Consider the following 18,711-nt stretch of genomic DNA (forward strand, 5'->3'; position numbering starts at 1 on the left):
TGCTGGTTGAACGAGTGCTGATTCCTTGGCTATTTACACTGACCGACACTCTTCTTGCTTCAGTGGTACACGCGCGTATCAGGCATCCCGTTACTGCTGGGAAGCGTCCTTGGGCGGCTGCGGCTGCTGCTGGAACTCGGCGGGCGCGGGCGCGAACTGAGGGTTGGGCATGACCGGGTACATGTAGACGACCTGGTTGCCCGCCTCGGTCTGGATGAGCATGGGGATGGGCTGGTCCTGAGGGTAGGCCGGGTAGAAGGCGGGCATGTGGTCGCCGGCCACCACTGAGGGCGCCGAGGGAGCCTCCAGGGGGGTCATGGGCAGCTCCACCACCATGGGGTCCTCAGCGTCGACCATCACAGGGACTGCGGGCATGTGAACATGGGCGTGCGTGATGAGTTGCGGCTGGCAGGGGCGGGAAGAGCGCGAAGGGTGCTGCGTACCCTTCTTGGTGCAGAGGGCCTGGATGAGCAGCCTCTGCTTCCTGAGGAGGAAGCTCGATGCAAAGATGACGCAGGTCAAGATGGCCAGCCACTCCAGGCGGATGTTTGCGGCGTAGAAGACGGAGAGGGAGAACACCATCACAAGGCCGAACAGGCACAGCATCGAATAGAGGAAGTGCTGTACGATCCTACGTTAGCAAAATGCATCACGAAGCATGGGTATTACTGACGTACCGAGACGATCAAGCCGAGGTGCTGGCGGCGCACACCAATCCAACCGAGGATGGCCATGAAGAGATTGAAGTACGGGAAGAAGGTACCGAAGGTGCCCGGACCCCATTCGGGAATCGACACGAGCTAGAGAAGGAAGGGTAAGATGACCGCTGGTTGGATAGGAGAGTGAAAATAACCGTACCATCTGGACAAGAATGAGGAAGAAGACCCACTTGGTCGAGTTATCGATGATGGCCTGGTTCTCGGCGGTGTAGGTCATCTCGACCTCGGCCGGCTCATCTTGCTGAGGGCAATTTTCCTCGTGCTCCTCGCGATTCTCAATTTGCTGATACACCACAGCGGGGTTCTCGGCCTGGACGTTCATTGTTGCTTGTTTTTTGCTATTGATGGCCCCTTGTTGTGCTGCCTGTGCGCTCGGCTATTTTGCGGACATCGACAGATTTCATTTATTGCGCCTCGCGCTACACGGTTTTCCCACCACTATTCGAATCGCAACGAGATGGCAAAGATGAGTTGTAGATGCGAAGCTGGCGCATGAATCCCTCGTTGGGCTTGGCACGGCTTCGGGCGGTGCGTACGAAAGCGAGGGCTGCATCGACATCCATTCGTTGCGAGTGTAGAAGATACGCGATGACTACGCTGGGCGAGCGCGAGACGCAGGCGTCGCAGTGAACGAGAACAGCGCCCCCTCGCGCTATTGCGTCGTTGATGAAAGCGTTGGTGCTCGCGAAATGTTGCAGCAGGTCTTCGTTCTCGTTGTCCGCAATCGCTATGCTCAGGTACTTGAAGCGGTCCGTGTACTTCGTGTAGGGCTGGTCGGCCAAGTCAAGGATGTGCGTAATCCCCTGCTCCTGCAGTTCTCCCACCTTCCGCCGCCCTCCTGCTCATTAGGCAAGCAGGGGTGGCGCAGCTCCTCAACAGCTGAGGCGGACCTTGTACGCCGCTTGAAGGGGTCCAAGGTAGAGCCCCGGCAGGACCTTGTAGAGCTGGACCTCCTTCATCGCAACCCGACACGGGATGGTGCAGCCACAGAAGGGCACTTGCGGGAAGCGCCCACACACAGGTACCGCCTTGCTGCTCTCCTCCATCTTCTTCTTGTCTGCCCAAAGATTAGCTCCCCATTTCCTCCTCCCTCATTCGCTGAACTACTTCCTTGAGCCAAGCAACAAAAGCCGGTTGTTTTCTTTTAGGCCGATTATATCTACATGTTCCGCTTTCCTCTCCACTATGCACACCTACATCCACATCCAAACGGACGATCCCAGAGCTCGCCGTCGGCCTTTACATGACCACACTGTTCCTGTAGTGCTCCGTGGGCGGAGGCGCGATCGGGTTGACCGGCGCCTCGTTGTCGGAGCTGCCCGAGCCTCCCGAGCTGCTCGTGGAGCCGCTGCGCACCTTCTGCATGTTGCGCCTCGGGCTGATGATGAGCAGGAGGATGATCACGGCCGCGGCCAGGAGAAGGGCAAGCAACAACAGGCCACCCAGAATGCTGCCCACGATGGTGCCGATCTCCCAGTCCTCCAGTCCGCCGCCGCCGCCAGGAGCAGCTGTGTTAACAAGAAGAAGACGCACGGTAAGCCACCCATCCAGCACCTCGATAGACAGTGCACTGGCTCACACGCAAACACAGAGAAACGTTGTACCGTCGTTCGCTGGCGAAGGCGAGGGCGTCGGCGTGGGGTCTACGTAAGGCGTGGTGTCCTTGGATGCACCGCTCTGGGTAAAGAGCACATCGTCGAGCGCGATATCACTCTTGAAGAAGTCCTTGGTCAAGCCCCTCGTGCCAGCCGTCGCAGCCCTACACACGACCAGCATCAGTACCGCTACCTTGCCACGTCATTACAGCACATGATGTGATACTCACCTGAATCTGTACTGCACAGCCATCGGAGCGCTGGTGGAGGCGGTCGCCGGGAGGAGGCTGTCGACGTTGGCCTCGTGGACTCGCCAAGCCTCGGTGGGGCTGGTCTGCTGCTGGCCGGTGAACGTCACCACGTCGACCCACGACGGGGAAGACGCGTTGAGGGCCTTCATCGACAGCGTGAGCGTGGCCTTGCCCTCGGCGGCGTCCATGTCCGCACCGTACATGAAGTAGTAGAAGCTCACCGTGGCGCCTGCGGACCAGCCACACACACGCACATCAGTCGGCATGGTACGCGCGTAACCACCACCAGCGCTGGCGTCGCTTGTTTCGTACTTTCGTTCGTGTACATGATGGTGGGACTGAAGAACTCAAACTCGGAACCGTAGCACCCCGACGCCTCGATATAGGCGTACTTGCCCGAGGTGCTCGTGTGGTCGCCGCAGGGACCGGTCAACAGCTGCAGCGAGAGGGCGAGGTGAGGCCTGAGAAACTGCTGCGAGAGGCGGTCAAGCGATGTCTCGAGCCCAGCGCACGTACCTCGCTACACGTGAGAGGATTCCTGGTCTCCCAGTCGACGTTCGACGACGTCTGGCCCTCGGTGATCCACCAGTTGCGTGACTGGTTGTAGAACTCCACGGCTTCGATCGGCACGTTCGCCCATCCCGCCGGCAGGTTGATGCATTCCTGCGTACGCCCCCGTTTCGATCAGCCACCAGCCACATCCCAACTCACTCGTGCGTGTGGTGTGTGGTGTGTGGTGTGTGGTCAACAGGTGATGGCGATACCTTCTCGTAACACGTTCCGGCATAGCTGCACTCGTCCCACGAGTCAAAGGTCTGGAAGTGGGGAAACTTGGTCACCACGAGCGACTGGGACAGGGCGCAGAGCACGAGTAGCCCCGCGAAGACTCGCACGACAGCCGAACAGGAAGACCGCATCGTTATCGCTTCCGTTTGTGTGTAGGTAGGTAAGTGGTGTGGCGTCTGGTAACGAAAGGTACGGCTTGGTTTTTTGCCGTCTTTTTTCGTTGGGAACACTCTTTCCTTCGAGCTAGGAAAGGTGGCTGGTGTGAAGGAGACGCTGGATAGAAGAGATAAGTGTATAGAAGCGATGCCAAGTCGTGGTGGTTTTTTTTTCGTGGCTTGGTGGTGGTATGGTACACTCACAGGACTTTTGGTGTTTATCTCCCACCAAGTGGCCATGCGTATCCGCGAGTATGATGGGCAGATCGTTAATTCGGGGGTTGGGCAGTGATTCCCAAGGTGTCGTGTATGCTACACCCTATCCCAGCTGCTCCTGGCCACACTCCTAAACTCCCTTGCCCATATACCAGGACCCGCCGTGCTCTCTCCGGAGCAACCAGAAGTCCTCGCCGTTCTGTGGAACAAAGGCCGGCCCAATCGGAGTTAAAAAAAGTGCGAAAATGCCTCTTTCGTTCGGTCGTACGGCAACATCGTAAGGCGGTGGCCTGTGCGACTCACGCCCCATGGTTGGTGTGGTGCACTAGGAGTTTACCAAAGCGGAGCCTGTGCAGGATCCCCAGTTGGGCTACCCTGGGGATTGGTGGGAGTCCAGACGAGGCACGGTGCAGGGAAGGTACCTATAAAACACCTGTCACCACCACCTTGTCCAGGAGTTTTTATTGTTCTGCACTTCTCTCTCTGCGTGCAGCTGGTCTTCTTATTCTCTTCATATTCCACTCGCACCTTCACATCGCCGCACCTTCACCGGCCCGCTTCGAGAAGACAAGCCACGTTCTGCACCAGGTGTTGCGGAACAGTGTCAAGCGAAGAAGAGGAAGAAGAACCCCCCACCCAAGAGCACCGTCACACATCACAGAAATGAAGCGAGTATCTCATCGGGCAGTACACATCCTGGCCCTCTGCCTTATGGCCTGGGTCGTCTTCGCCAGCGGTACGGCCCCCTTACCCCACCAAGCCTTCTAGCTTCGTCTTTCTGCGGATGGCTGACTGGCTCGTGCTGCTGCTGCTGTTGCAGGCCAAAACAAGTTTGACGTCCAAGACACCTTCCACGTCAACGTCGCCGGTTCCTTCAGGTTGGACTCGCCCATCCGCCCACCCCCCATCCATCGCTTCACTTCTGACTCTCAGCACCCACCACACAATATTATTTTATTTATTTATTATCTTTATTTTATATTTATATATAGACAAGACACGCCCAGCACATGCGACTACTGCGACTGCTCTGCAGCCAACGGCTGCTCGTGGGTCGACAATTCTGCGTGTCCTTCCCTGGGCTTCAACGAGCCCGACGACAACCAACAGAGGTACCCCTCCCCCATGTCTGGCCGGGCGTATATGTACGTTGGTGCGGCGTCTAACGCGTGTGCGGCTGTGCGTGTGCGGTGCGTGGGCTGTACCAGGTGGGGCGAGTGCAATCCGATCTGGGGCGTCACCTGCAACTGCTTCGGTTCTTCGGGCGTGGGCTTCCGCGGAGTCAGCAACGTGACGATCGTGTCCAACCCCACCGATGGCGTGGCCACCAAGATCGGCAGGATGACCCACTACAACAACCCCATCGCCGTACGTGTCCCCCCCCCGTCGTGTGTCCTGTGTACGCCGTGCGTGTCGTGTCTTTTTTCTGTACACGCGCACTGACACTCGACCCACTGCAGGGCTTCTCTCCGACCCAGCTGCGCCTCACTCTGTCCATGGACGCTCCGGAGCTCAGCCAGCCGTTCTCGATCAGCTACCCACTCAGTACGCTCTTCGTCGTCTCAAGACAACTGACTGTGCTAGTTCTGCAGTGGTGCTGATCTTACCTCTCGCGCGCCCTGCACAGACTTCATTGAGACCCCCAACACGGTGCTCGCCAACTGCGACCCGGTCATCCAGAAGAGTACGTCACATTTTCTCTCCACCCTTAGGGCGTCGCTCGGTTGCGGCGGTGAGGCCAGCGGCGTGTGACTGACGGAAAAAAATGCATTGGATTGCTACAGCCAGCGTGCCGTGCGACGACCGCTTCTCGTTCTCCGATCTGGTCCTCACCGACACGTTCACGAAGGACAACATCGAGTACACGCTCCAGATCGTCGGCTTCGTGCAGGACGACAGCACCGACCTCACCCCCATCAAGGGGTTCGTGACGAGGGAGTCGAACGTGACCTACGCGGACGTCTACGCCAAGATCGTGACGGCTTGCGTCCAGTCGGAGTGTGGCCCCAATGAAGTGTTCCAGGCGCCTCCCGTGTGCGGCTGCGTGTGCGCCGTCACCGACGAGCTGTGCCAAGCTCGTACAACTTCTCTGCCCGCGCCGCGTGTGCTGACGTCATCATCATCATTCCCCTAACCTCAACCCTCGCCTCGTGTCACAGAGCACAATGGCAACCCCTATTGGGCGAGCGTGAACGAGACCTGCGGTTGCCAGTGCACGCTGACTGAAGCCGACTGTCCGGCCAACAGCACCTACGACGCTGCCACGTGCAGCTGTGGCTGTCCGCTCACCGACGACCAGTGCAACGTCGTCGACAAGGACTTCGTGGTGTCGCCCGACCCCACCCTCTGCGGGTGCGTGTGCTCGAGCATGGCCGTCGACGCTTGCCGCAGCCAGGGCCGCTTCTGGAACTCCTCCGTCGAGAGCTGCGGTACGCATCACACACACACACACACACACACACACAAATACAGCGCACTCACGCGCGTTTTGCTTCTGCAGACTGCTACTGCTTTGTCACGGACCAGCTGTGCGAGGATGCCTACGGCAGCGGCTACTCGGCCGACTCGGACGCCTGCGGCTGCGTGCCCGGCGGCGGCGGCCTCGGCGGCGGCGAGATCGCGGGTATCGCGGTGGGTGCCGCCGCCGGCGCGCTCCTGCTGGCCTGTCTGTTCGGCGCGCTGGCGGGCCTGCTGGCGTTCCTCATTAGGCGGGGCAGCATGCCAGGCATCTACGGCGTCAAGATCGACGACCCGGGCTTCGAGGGCGCCTCCCACTCTCCGCTCTACCACGACCCGTGGAAGGGCAACGACAACCTCCTCCGCGGCTAAGCGACAAGTGCTCTGCTCTGCTACGCTCCGCTACGTCGGCGCACGACGCGTCGAACGACAATCACATGCACATAGGTTGGGGGAGGAGGTGGGAGCGGCCGATTCTGGAGAGGCCAACGTTGTATCCTGTACAGTTAGTTCCAACATGCCAAATAGACAATCGTAGATCTTTCATTTATCATAACAGATCACGCAACAGCTCCTCTTCACAATCATCGTAGCGGTCGTCGTCATCGTCATAGCCGTAGTCGTCGTCATAGCCATAGTCGTCGTAGGCGGAGTACTGGTAGGTGGGTGGCGGCACAGGCTCGCCGTCGGCGACCATGAGGTTGGGTATGGCCCTGGCGCACTGCCGCGAGCACGAGATCGACAGCAGAGGCACCTTCCAGAAGACGTTGTCCCACGCCGACCAACACGCAAAGTAGGCGTCGAAGAACGGCCTGCACGCATTCATTCATTCATTCGTTCGTTCACTTCATTCATTCATTCACTCGTGCTGCGGCAGTGGTAGAGTGGATCGATCACTTACCCGTGGCACTTGGAGCAGCGCTTCGCGGCGCGCAGATACGATTCCAGGTCCGCAGGGAGCGGCACCTCCTCATCTGGCCGTCGGCTGCCGGGTGGACGCCGCACGATCGCACGCGCGGTCGTCTCCTTGAGCGAAAGTGGACCTGCCGCGGCAGTGGCGTGGTGAACTCTGGAGTCTGCACCCGTGGCGAAGTGTGCACTTTGTGGTTTGCTTACCTGTGGGGAAGCGAGGAAGAGGTGCTAGCCGGTCCTTCGTGTCCCCGGTCGTGAAGGCGAGCAGATGGCGATTCTGGGGTAGAAGGGTGTGTGTGATCTCGAAGGGCAAGAAGCGCAGCCGGCTGCAGTTGCCCGCGTTCAGCTCCCGCAGCTTCTTCATGCGGCCGATCGCAGGACTCAACGACGTGATCTGGGACGGTCGTGGTGTGAGTTCTTGGAGAACACGATGATGGTGATGGTGAAGAAGAAGAAGAGGACCTTTTTGCTGCCGTGGCAGGACAACATCTTCAGGTTGTGGCACTTCCACAGGCCCGACGGCAGATCAGCGTCGGGCCACTCGCCCAGGTCCGCCTCCACCAGCGCCTCAGCAAACTGGCAAAGGGTCACAACTGACCCAACTTTGTTGCATTAAAAATTAGAATAGAAGGGAGAGCACCAGTCGGAGCTGGTCGGGGGAGAGGGGCGGGGTGAGCTGACGGAAGCTCGACCGCTCGAAGACGTCGATCTTGGTGCTGTCGAACAGCACCCCCCGCCGCAACTACGCAGCCACGCTTAGCCGGCGGCAAAGACAGAGGGAGAGGAGAAAGAGAGGAAAGAAGTAAAAGGAGAACCTGAAGCCTCTCGTCGTCCGTGAGTTCGCGGCTGCTCTCGTAGGGGTTGAACACCAGCTGCGCAAAGGCTGCGTCGTCCATGTTTATTGTGATTTTCTTGTCTTTTTTGCTGTCTATTTACTTCGCCACACCAATCCGGAGGCGCGTAGTAGTTTAAAAACAAGTATATACTACAGTTACAGGGGTACAGGTACAGCAAGACAGGGTGGCCGACGACGTGTGGTTTAGACGTCGCGGGCACCTTCCTGGCCAAGCAGGGCGTCGAGCCTCTCGATGATGAGTTCCATCGGGGGCCTCTTCTCCGGATTGTTGTGCCAGCACTTCTTCATCAACTGTGGTTGTGTGTGTTCGTGAATGAGGTGAGTACAACTTGTTCAACGCAAAGGGGGGGGGCGAGGTCGCACCTTCTTGTACTTCTCGGGGCAGTCCAGGGGGATCTGCGGGCGCTTGCCCTCGAGCACGTCGAGCGAGACGCCCATGAAGTTGCGCCCGGCGAAGGGCTGCTTGCGGGTCAGCACCTCCCACATGATCACGCCGAAGCTGTACACGTCGGCCCGCTCGTCGTACTTCTCCCCGCGGATGACCTCCGGCGCCGTCCAGCAGGGCGTGCCGCAGCGGGTCATGGTCGCGTTCTCCTCCTTGATCCGCGCGAAGCCGAAGTCGGCCACCTTGACGTTCCAGTTCTCGTCCACGAGCAGGTTGGACGGCTTCAAGTCGCGATGCACGATCACCGGCTCGAGCGAGTGGAGGTAGTTGATGCCCAGCGCGGCGCTTCGCAGTCCGCGCAGACGCTGGTCCCAGGCGAGCCTGATCGAGTTATCCGCCAGGATCTCCTTCAGCGCGCCCTGCTTCACGAACTCGGTCACGATACACAGATTCGGCATCTTCACGCACGCGCCTGGTGTGTCGTGTCGTGTCACGTCAGCACTACACCCGTGTCGTGTCGTGGTCGTGTCGTTGGTCGTGTCGTGTCATGAGAGAGGGAGCGTACCGATGAAGAGGACGATGTTGGGGTGGTGGAGCTCGGAGAGGAAGGCCATCTCGGCGCGGAACTCGAGCATACGGCGTTCGTCGAGCTTCTGCTTGATGAACCGCTTGACCGCCACCTCGACGCCCTTCCACTTGCCCGTGTAGACCACGCCGTACGACCCCATCCCGATCTGCCGGCCCATCTGGATCTCCTTGAAGTCGATCACCCACCGGCACAGGTTGGCCGACGTCAGGAAGTGGTCCTCCTTGTACATCATCCCCTCGCCCACCGCCTCCTGCATCGGCTCGTCGCTGTCCTCGCTCTTGCCCGACCGCTTGCCGCCGCTGTCTCCCTCATCGCCGCCGCCGCCCGAGTGCTCGGACGACCCGGCGCCCGATGACGACGACACGTCGCCGGCGCCGGTCGACACGCCGCCGAAGAACCGGCCCTCGAGGTGCTTGACCTTGAGCTCGTAGAGCTTGGCGCCGCGGGGCGCGTCGGGCATGTCGAACTTGCCCAGGGAGAGGACCCGGTGCTCCTCCTTGACCAGCGCGGCGGCGTCGGCGTTGAGCCGGTGCCACACGGTGTGGGAGAAGATGACCTGCCCGCCGTGGGTGAGCGAGGTGATGCGCGCGGCGGTGTTGACCACCGGCCCGTAGTACTCCACCCGGCGGGTGATCGGGTCGCGCGTCTTGTGCGGCTTGCCCAGGTGCACGCCCATCCGCACCCGCGGACCCTTGTACAGCACCTTGTCGCCCACATCCGCCCTGTTGGGGTTCAACCAGCCCGAAATGATTAGTATTATGAGCGCGTGTGTTGTGTCGTGCGTGGTGTCGTGTCGGGTGGTGGTACCATTCTTCGGCGGCGCCGGGGTGGTTGAGGAGCTCAGAGGGCCACTCGACCTGGAGCAGGCCCTGCTGCACGGCCGTGCACCACTCGAGGGCCTCGGCGGGGGTGTGGAAGGCGATGCAGAACGAGCCCTCGCCCGTGTTGCGGTCCTTGGCGAAGATGACCTCGTAGCCGCGGTGCTCGGTCAGCAGCGAGCGCAGAAGCTGGTTGTGCAGCAGCGTCGCGTCGCGCATCGCGTTCGGGCTGAACTCCCACAACGACGCCGCACGCGTAATATCCGTGAACACGATCGTGACCTACACACACACCGCACACACGATCAACTTCCCGCACGACACGCACGACACACACGGTGGAATGCAAAGGAATGCTACCTCGCCGTCGGGCGGGCGGATGCCTGCGGCCCCGCCGGACTTGGCCGATGAATGGGAGCCGTCGGAGGCCGAGGAGGTGGTGTTGGAGTTGAGGCTCCAGGCCGACGAGCCGGTGTGCTGGAGGGGCAGGTCGCTGGTGGACCCGCCCGAGTAGCTCGACGACTGCAAGCCGCCGCCGCTGCTGTTGTCGTTGCTCATGCTGGTGAGGCGGGTCATGATCTCGAGGAACGTGGGCCGGATCGTGGGGTCCTCGTGCCAGCAGCTGCGCACCAGGTCCTCGTAGTCCAGCGACACCACCGACGACGGCATCTTCGGCCGCAACTGGTCGCGAATCACCGCCACAGCGATCGCCGCAGGGCTGGCCCCACGCACCGCGCACCACGCACACATCACGTCAGTAAAAGACCACCGGAGCAATAAGGAATTCCTGGTATGTGACGCACCTCATTCCCTCGTAGGGCTGGGTGCGGGTGAGGATCTCCCACAGGATGATGCCGAAGCTGTAGACGTCGGCGAGGATGAAGTCGGAGTCGAGCGACTCGTTGAGGATCTCGGGCGCGGTCCAGTGGATGCTGCCCTGCAGGTGGTCGGCCGCACCCTGGCCCTTCTTCATCTCCGAGCGGAACTTGGTGAGCCCAAAGTCGGACACCTTGACATTCCACTTGGAGTCGAGCAGCAGGTTGAGCGACTTGAGATCGCGGTGCACGATGCCCGACGAGTGCAGGAAGTGCATGCCCTTGGCGGCCTGGTAGGCGGTCTTGACCTGCTCACACGCGCGCGATTGAGTGATGAGAAACACTGCATTCGGTTCGCTGTGCAGCTACAGTACCTTGAGCTGGAACGGAATCTCAGGAATGAGCTCGTTGTGAAGCAGCTGTTGATGGAGAGGAAACACGCTAGAGTGAGGCGCCGTCACACGAGCGTATGTGGTTGGAGAGCGCGTACGTCGTAGAGCGAGCCGAGAGACATGAACTCCATGACGATGCACATCTTGGGCGGCTTGGTGCACGCGGCCATGAACAGCACCACGTTGGGGTGCCTGAGCGCGGTCATCACCCTCACCTGTGGTACACGCACACATGTAGTTGTGAGTTTTTAAGCTCACCGACGGCCCCGTGTGCGGAAGTGGGTGGGCTCGCCGGAGAGACGCGGTATATACCTCATCGCGGAAGTCCCGCTCCATGTCCTTGGTGATGCTGGAGGCGACCATCATCTTGACTGCAACCTCGGTACCCTTCCACATGGCCTTGTTGACCTCTCCGTATCCGCCCGTACCGAGCTGCTCGCCCATCTCCAGTTCGCTGTAGTCGATCTCCCAGTCGCCCTTCGTGCGCCTCTGCAACCGTAAGCAGCGCGACAACCCGCATTGAGGTCAGCCCAGGCCCCACCACTTTCACACAGGGGTGGTGTTGGTCTGTTGTCGTTGCAACGCACCCTGGCAGCGAAGGTGGAGATGGCGACGGCCACGAGCACGATGAGGCACACCAGGATGATCACTCCGGGAATGGAGGCGCCCAGCACGATGCCCAGGATGGCGCCGGTGCTCAGGCTGTCGGAGGACGAGACCTGCGGTGCTCGTGTGAGCGAAGCAATCGATGTCACAGTTTCCCTCTGAGCAAAGGGCGGGGGTGCGTAATCGTACAGCGGTCTGACAGTACTCGCCCTGGCGATCGCTGTGGCACACGCACTTGGAATTCACGCACGCGCCCGCGTCGGCGCACACCATGCCCTGGTACACGCAGCCAGCGACCGAGCTCACGGCGACGCCGTTGCAGGTCATGCTGGCAATGCGCGTCAGGATGGTCTTGTTGAACCGGTCCACGCTGCTCAGCGGCAGGACGTAGTTCCTGGTGGCCGAGGTCAGGGCCTCGGAGTCAGTCTGCGTCCAGTACAGCCAGTCGGCCAGGGACTTGGCCTTGTTGCAGTTGGTCATCGTGCTCTGGTAGACCCACATCTGATTGTACATCACCATCGGCCAGCTGTTCGACGAGACGGCTGTGTGGGTTGTGTGCGGAAGGAATGTGAGCTCGAGGCGGCGCTGACCACTAACGGAAGAAGTGCACGTACTGTCGCGCTTGGCCAAGGAGGGGAAGGGGACGGCGGTGGTGCTGTCGGTGTCGCCGGTCCAGTCGTCGAGGGTGGCCTGGATTGTGCCGAGGCTGAAGTCCACCGTGTTCCCGGCCCAATTCTCGAGGCTGGCCACCTTGACGTTACGCAGCGCCTGGAGCTCGTTGCTGCTCCACATGGTGAAGGTGTAGGTGGTCGTGCTCATGGGCTGCATGGGTGACACTGTGGCGTTGACGCCCACCAGACTGGCGGTCGGCACCAGAGGCGTGAACTGCGAGAGCGGCCCAACGGCCGAGTTGAAGCCCGGGACCGCGCGGCTCAGCGCCGAGGTCCACATGAGGGTGATCGGATCGGTGGGGGTGTTGTACACCACCACGATGTTGGCATTGGGCAGGAGGTTTGAGATATTCGGGTTGAGCGCCGCAATCTGGGAGTCGTTCCACTTCACAATGTTGCCTGGTGTGCAGGAAAAGGGAAAGTAAGCTGGAAGGCCTTGAAGGGAAAGCGTGGCTGGTGACGTACCCAGCATGATCTCGGAAATGACTTGGAAGCTGAGGACGAGCGGTGTCGTTTTGTACAATTCAGGGACCTGGTGTGGGTGGGGTGTGAAGTGAGTGGAATGTGAAGCATGAGTGGCGAAAGGCAGAAAAGCGGGCTGTCGGTAGAGCAGTACGTTATATCCAGGCACGACCGCGAAGGCGAAGCTCGGGATGGGCTTGACGTCGGGCATCGAAGCCTGGAGGGTCGAGGTCAAGCCCTGGTTCGGCGTCGCAAAGTCGAGATCGTCTGCGCGCCAATGCCGAAAGGCGCAAGACTGTCAGGTCTTGGGTCCTTGACGGGAAAGAACGAACGAACGAAAGAGCGAAAGAACGAAAGAAAGATCGAGCGAAGACGCACTGGCCAGGATCTCCGACACTGTGGTGGCGGAATCGGAGTTGAAGTACTTGAGCTGGAAAAGACCGGAGCCGTAGTTGAGGAACCAGGTGTTGTAAATCGGATAGGACGGCCCCATGCCCACGAGGAAGGCCGCCGACAGGCCAGGACTGCCGTTGCACGTGATCTGACCTATAAGTAGTGGCAGCAGCAGCATTGCGTCAGCCCTTGGTTCCACCAGTTGTATCATGGGAGAAACGCACTGATCATGTCGGTCACGCGCTTCTTGTAGCCGAAGGTGAGCGGCACGTACTGGATCGAATCGACGGCCGTGGCAACCTGAGCGTCCGACGATACCGGTTAAGAGATTCGAGAGTGAGGACGAAGGAATGAAAGAAATGGCGAGGTGCATACCTCTTCGTTGACCTGGGTCCAGGCGATGAACTGCAGAAGTTCGGAGACGTAGGAGCAGTCGGAGCGGGTGATGTTCTTGTAGAGGGCCACGGACACGACGAAGGTCATGGGCCACGAATTGTTTCCTGCGCCGTTACCCAGATCGTAGGCCAGGTCGCCCTCGTCGAGCACGTAACGGAAGTCGTCCATGGACGACGTGACCGTCGTCTCGGTGGGGTACACGATGTTGCCGGCCTTGTTTTTCATCGCCGCCACCGGCATGTTCGCCACCTTGGCGCCGTTCAAGTTCAGGTAGCAGAACGCATTGGCGTTGTTCTGTGGAGAAGAAGAAGAAGAAGGGCATCAATAAGCAGGCCCAGGCTGAACGAGGTGGAGAGAGTTGCTTGGTGAATGCAAGGTACCTTGACGAAGCTCAGGAGGGTGGCCGCCGAGGTTTGAGCAACGGCCCGCCCGGCCACTGCCGGGGGCAGAACGCCGAGGGAGTAGTTGTGCGCCTTCAGGATGGCCTCCAGCTGGGGACTGCACGCGTCACGAACAACCAGGAAAACCACACCATACATGTCAGATCGGTCATCCCAGCGCCCGCATTACTTATGAGTAGCTCGGAGTTAAAGTGTTGCGCAGGAGTGGTTGCTCCGGAGTTAAGTTGTAGGCGACGCCGCGTACTCAAAGGTGGCGAGGGCCTTGACGAAGGTGGCGTGGGTGCCGTAGCTGATGCCGGAGAAGTAACTCATGCGGATGGGGGCGTCGGGCATGGTTGAGTTGGGGTTGAGCTCCTGCAGCTGCGGGTCGTTCCAATTCGTGATGTTTCCCAGCCATATCCCCGCGAGCGTCGGCCCGTCCAAGATCTGCGTGTTGTGTTATGAAACGCCCCATTGACCGTGATTAGCGCCCGGGGCGATCGCAACCAATCACAATAATCTTCCACTTTATCAATTTAGGTCCGAGCCAATTAGAGAATGGTGAAGTGGACACCGGTTGCGGTGCACTACGTAGGGGAAAAATGGGTACGTACGAGGGTGCTGGAAATGTTGAGGCTGTGGTAGATGACGAGCGAGCTGGCCATGAGAGGCAGCTGGATGAAGCCCTCCTGGTAAAGGTCGTCCGGCAGGGTGGTGTCCACGGCCATGAAATCGTACACGCCGAGGCGGTAGTTCGCGGCGCCGACCGCCGTCGAGGCCGCGTAGTAGGTCACCGACGTCACGTCGCTATAGAACCGGTACTGGTAGGTCATCTGGTTGAACAGGTTGAGGCCATCCGACACTCCTCCGCCGTACAGCTGGACCCCGCCTGTGCATTGATATGTGTGTCAAGGTACGAAGTTAGGTTGGTTGATGCATCATCTTCTTTGTGCTTTCTTTCACGACACAGCAAAGATGGAGCCGAAGAGAAGGTACCACAGGCGGGGAAGAGGAGTGCCACCACAGCGACCACGAGACAGGTGGCAGCCACCAGGGATAGTGGGCCTTCGTGGCGGTGGTGAGACGGCATGTCGCAGTTGTGTTGAAGGAAGGCCTTGTGGGTTGTGGCGGCCAGCAGGAGGATAGAAGATGCTGGGGCTGGGTGTAAAAGCTTAAAAAAAAAGGTGGGCGCCGACTTGGTTTGCCCACCGGCGTCTAACCTGGTTACTCCGGTTCGCCTAGCCAACAGGGTCGGCAGCTGGTTCCCCACCTATCCCACCAATAGGCCACGCCTACGACCTAATACGGTCAACCAATCGAGGAGCTTGTCGGTTTGTCCTGACCGCTCACCGAATCTGCAGTGACTCCGCTCGGCCTTTCCCCAACTGTTGTCGGGGAGGGGCCGCACTCGTTGGACACGCCCGCAGAAGAACGTGCCAACCAAGCACAAAAATGAGGCCCACCACGATGATCATTACCAGCGGCCAATCCAAGCTGTGGTGTGCTCAACCAGGTGATGTGCTTCAACACTTGCACGGGGCCTTCAGCACCCTAAAGTCGCGCATCGTATGTTGTGGTGAGCGGCACAGGTCGCGGCAGCGGCACCTAGTGATGGTGATGGCGATGAGGGGTCGCAGAGGAGTCGGCCAAAAGGGACGGGTCGATGAGGGGTGCAACGCCGGCGCCGCTGTCCGCTTCGCCTTCGGCTCCGTTGGTGCTGCTAATCTCGGCCAGCTGGCGGTGCCACATCTCGGCGTACTCGCCCTCCCGTTGCAGCAACTCTTCATGAGTGCCTCGCTCCACCACTTCGCCCTTGCGTAGCACGAGGATCTCGTCTGTGTGTGTGAGTGTGAGTGAGTGAGCCTCCGCCATGGCCAAGTTGGCGTGGCGGTAACACGTACCGGCATCCACAATGGTGGACAAGCGATGCGCGATCACGAGCGTAGTCCGGCCCTTGCTCACTTCGCGCAGTGCGCCCTGGATCTCTTTCTCTAAAATGCCGAAAGAAGGAACACAACTGTGATTAGCGCCGGCCGCTGCTCACACAGGCCTAAAAAGAGACCAATGGCGTAACCCAGGAGCTGGGTAGTCTAGGTGTCAGGACACGTACCGGTGTGAGTGTCGAGGGCGGAGGTGGCCTCATCGAATATCATCACGGCCGGGTCCTTCAGGATTGCTCGTGCGATGGACACGCGTTGCTTCTCACCTCCGCTCAGGCGCAGTCCTGCACAGTCACACGTTAGGAAAATTACACAGCGGCCGCAACGGGCCAAGATCTCGCAATAGGTGTCAGGTCCTGCGTTTGGACGGGCTCGCGATTGTGCCGTACCTCGCTCGCCGACCTTGGTCTCGTAGCCCTCGGGCAGGGACATGATGAAGTCATGGATTTGGGCCAACCGGGCAGCCGTCTCCACCTCTGCGTCAGTGGCGTCGGGTCGGCCGTACATGATGTTGTATTTGATCGTCTCATTGAAGAGCACCTGCGTAAAGGAAACATAAGTAGTGAGCATAAGCGTAACGCAGTCCCAAGTGTTGACATCATGGTACCGTATCTTGCGGAACGACGCCGATGGCCTTGCGCAGAGATCGCTGCCTGACCCGCGCGATATCCTGGTCGTCCACGGTGATCTTGCCACTATCAAGATCGTAGAAACGGAAAAGAAGGCGAGCAACTGCACGCAACGTGGGCGCATGAAGGTTAGAGTGGCACACGCCTACGCCATTGCGAGAGAGGCCAAGGCGCAGAGGGCACGTACGTGTTGATTTGCCGGATCCTGTCGGCCCGACGACCGCTACAGTGTGACCGCTGGGAATGGTGAACGAGACATTCTTGATGATGGGCAAGTTGTCCTTGTACGAGAACGACACGTTCTTGAACTAGAGGTGGCCAAGAAACGGTAATCACGATCGGTTAAAGCCAGATCGCAGGGTGTATGGGCAAAATGGTAAGAGAGGGAAATCGAGACGCTACCTTGACCTCGGCGTCGATGACTTCGAGACGGCGCGCATTCTCGGCATCCGCCACCTCGATGGGCTCGTCGAGGAGCGTGAAGAGGTTCTCCAAGTCGACCATCGACTGCTTGATCATACGGTAGCTGGTACCTGAACATAGTGCCGGACGTTGAGCAACAGACACAGCAACAAGACTTGTGTTGGGCAGACAAGTTACCGAGCCAGTTGAGGGGCGTGTAGAGTTGCATCATGTACGTGTTGACCAGGACAAAGTCACCAACGGTCATTTCGCCGTCCGTAGCTCGCTTGCCCTGCGCGAGCCACAATCAAGCGTAAGCACACAAGTGAACAACGCACGGGGTGACGTAGAAATGCCGGTACCGCAAGCAGCATGACAAAGAGCGTGCCGAGGGCGATGATCATGGCCTGGCCCGAATTGAGCAACGACAGGGAGGTGGTGCTCTTCACAGCCGCCACCACCTTTTCTGTGATGGAAGCAGGGCTCAGCACACCCATCAATCAAACCGGGAGGACAGATGACATACCGTCAAGCGCTCGCTCAAAGCGTTGGGCTTCGTGTTGCTCGTTGCAGAAGTACTTGACCGTTTCTGAGCAGATTGAGACATTACGCATGAGTCGACGTTGTAGGAAAGCTTAGATGAAGAGATGAATGGCATTACCGAAGTTGATGAGCGAGTCGACAGCCTTGTTGGTCGATTCGTTGTCCTTCTCGTTCATGAGCCTGCGAAACTTGTTGCGCCATTCGGTGACCGAGATCGTGTAGGCTGGTGTGTGCGTGTGCGGAGGCGCGTGCGCGTTAATGCTTGGAGCTGATGAGGGCGCTTTTGAGTGGTGATTGCATTCTCGCTTCCAAACGGACTTACCAATGTAAGCAACGACGGTGACAAGCGTGATGATCGTGAACCAGATGTCATAGATCGAGATCAGCACCACGCACGTCAAGCCCACCTGATCGCACACAACAGCCACACGTGGCATCAACGTCAGCGGCCTCGGCAAGGCAAGGCAAGAACTGTACCTCGACAAAGATGGGTAGAATGTTGAACAGGATCATGGACAAGAGATAACTGGAGTAAAACGAAGGTAGGGTCAGATGAAGATGGTCATAGTATTATTTGAGAGAGCAAGGCGAGATGAGACGACGCACCTGGCGCTGGAGGTGCCTCGCTCTATGGCTCGCAGGATGCCGCCGGTCTGGCGGTTCAAGTGGAAGCGCAGCGAGAGCGAGTGGAGGTGATTGAAGATGTCCAGCGAGACGGACTTCAGCGCAGCTTGCGACACCTGCACGCACGTTGCCAGGCCTTAAGATTGGCATTCATGCAAATCATAATCTGTTGGCCCCAAAAGGAGAAGGTGCTACCTTGACGAAGATGGCATCGCGGATGTCGTTGGAGGCGCGACTGAAAAACTTGAGCACGCAGTAGGCAAACACCCAGAAGATGGGGAAGGTAGGATCGGGTGGGGAGAGGTCGTCGACGGCCTTCTTGTAGGTGATGGGCGTGAGCACCGACCACACGTTGTTGGAAAAGAGGAACAGAAGCGAGAAGACCACTCGCAGCCGCAGGAGGTATTTGCCCTCGGGCCAGAGGTATGGCAGCAGCTTGCGGATGACCTTGAGGTTCGCCTTGAGATCAGGATTTTTCTGAGGTGGCGCATTTGTAGTGCCCAGCGTGTTGCCGCCGAGAGATTCTTCGTCATCTCCCGGCAACCGCTGTGCCCCCTGCACATATCGTCGGTAGAGCGAAGTCAGCGCCGCTCCCATCTCTTGTCTTCCTGAGATTGAAACGCTTGGCCAACAAGTGCTGTGGTGGCTTTTATTTAGAAAGTCCTATCACGCCGATAGGTGGGTTAACTCGCCGTGGGGAATTTAGAGCAGGAATTCAA

The 18,711-nt window shown here is 59.2% G+C and overlaps 7 protein-coding genes across 7 annotated transcripts; 1 reads left to right on the forward strand and 6 right to left on the reverse strand.

Annotated features, from left to right (window-relative positions):
• Positions 1-90: 90 nt before the first annotated feature.
• On the reverse strand, positions 91-1,041 carry ACA1_037800 (uncharacterized protein; the record flags this gene model as incomplete). Its single annotated transcript, XM_004335573.1, has 4 exons — positions 91-365; positions 444-621; positions 678-800; positions 859-1,041. The coding sequence occupies 4 exons, from the start codon at positions 1,039-1,041 to the stop codon at positions 91-93; spliced, it is 759 nt and encodes a 252-aa protein (XP_004335621.1).
• Positions 1,042-1,138: 97 nt separating this feature from the next.
• ACA1_037810 (dual specificity phosphatase, putative) lies at positions 1,139-1,765 on the reverse strand (the record flags this gene model as incomplete). Its single annotated transcript, XM_004335574.1, has 2 exons — positions 1,139-1,543; positions 1,610-1,765. 2 exons carry the CDS (start codon positions 1,763-1,765, stop codon positions 1,139-1,141), a joined length of 561 nt encoding a protein of 186 aa, XP_004335622.1.
• Positions 1,766-1,958: 193 nt separating this feature from the next.
• ACA1_037820 (uncharacterized protein) lies at positions 1,959-3,482 on the reverse strand (the record flags this gene model as incomplete). The annotated part of the gene is made up of 6 exons (XM_004335575.1): positions 1,959-2,227; positions 2,324-2,478; positions 2,545-2,794; positions 2,878-3,001; positions 3,082-3,228; positions 3,330-3,482. The coding sequence occupies 6 exons, from the start codon at positions 3,480-3,482 to the stop codon at positions 1,959-1,961; spliced, it is 1,098 nt and encodes a 365-aa protein (XP_004335623.1).
• A 903-nt stretch (positions 3,483-4,385) lies between these two features.
• Positions 4,386-6,551, forward strand: ACA1_037830 (uncharacterized protein; the record flags this gene model as incomplete). The annotated part of the gene is made up of 9 exons (XM_004335576.1): positions 4,386-4,458; positions 4,543-4,600; positions 4,715-4,834; positions 4,931-5,090; positions 5,183-5,267; positions 5,350-5,406; positions 5,507-5,800; positions 5,882-6,151; positions 6,223-6,551. 9 exons carry the CDS (start codon positions 4,386-4,388, stop codon positions 6,549-6,551), a joined length of 1,446 nt encoding a protein of 481 aa, XP_004335624.1.
• Positions 6,552-6,729: 178 nt separating this feature from the next.
• Positions 6,730-7,987, reverse strand: ACA1_037840 (uncharacterized protein; the record flags this gene model as incomplete). Its single annotated transcript, XM_004335577.1, has 6 exons — positions 6,730-6,991; positions 7,081-7,222; positions 7,296-7,485; positions 7,554-7,667; positions 7,732-7,833; positions 7,907-7,987. The coding sequence occupies 6 exons, from the start codon at positions 7,985-7,987 to the stop codon at positions 6,730-6,732; spliced, it is 891 nt and encodes a 296-aa protein (XP_004335625.1).
• Positions 7,988-8,130: 143 nt separating this feature from the next.
• ACA1_037850 (serine/threonine kinase) lies at positions 8,131-14,944 on the reverse strand (the record flags this gene model as incomplete). The annotated part of the gene is made up of 22 exons (XM_004335578.1): positions 8,131-8,238; positions 8,311-8,804; positions 8,898-9,477; positions 9,526-9,643; positions 9,729-10,021; positions 10,100-10,457; positions 10,543-10,862; positions 10,929-10,973; positions 11,045-11,161; positions 11,259-11,435; positions 11,534-11,665; positions 11,742-12,094; positions 12,167-12,622; positions 12,689-12,755; positions 12,855-12,952; positions 13,064-13,231; positions 13,303-13,378; positions 13,454-13,768; positions 13,855-13,972; positions 14,120-14,301; positions 14,469-14,743; positions 14,851-14,944. 22 exons carry the CDS (start codon positions 14,942-14,944, stop codon positions 8,131-8,133), a joined length of 4,944 nt encoding a protein of 1,647 aa, XP_004335626.1.
• A 515-nt stretch (positions 14,945-15,459) lies between these two features.
• On the reverse strand, positions 15,460-18,589 carry ACA1_037860 (ABC transporter ATPase/permease; the record flags this gene model as incomplete). The annotated part of the gene is made up of 15 exons (XM_004335579.1): positions 15,460-15,689; positions 15,756-15,845; positions 15,965-16,078; positions 16,184-16,334; positions 16,402-16,526; positions 16,611-16,731; positions 16,826-16,956; positions 17,024-17,117; positions 17,188-17,291; positions 17,352-17,414; positions 17,487-17,591; positions 17,691-17,775; positions 17,846-17,894; positions 17,975-18,108; positions 18,188-18,589. 15 exons carry the CDS (start codon positions 18,587-18,589, stop codon positions 15,460-15,462), a joined length of 1,998 nt encoding a protein of 665 aa, XP_004335627.1.
• Positions 18,590-18,711: the final 122 nt, after the last annotated feature.

Source organism: Acanthamoeba castellanii, assembly GCF_000313135.1.
Source record: "Acanthamoeba castellanii str. Neff unplaced genomic scaffold scf7180000084568, whole genome shotgun sequence".
In the NCBI taxonomy this organism is placed as follows: domain Eukaryota; phylum Discosea; order Longamoebia; family Acanthamoebidae; genus Acanthamoeba; species Acanthamoeba castellanii.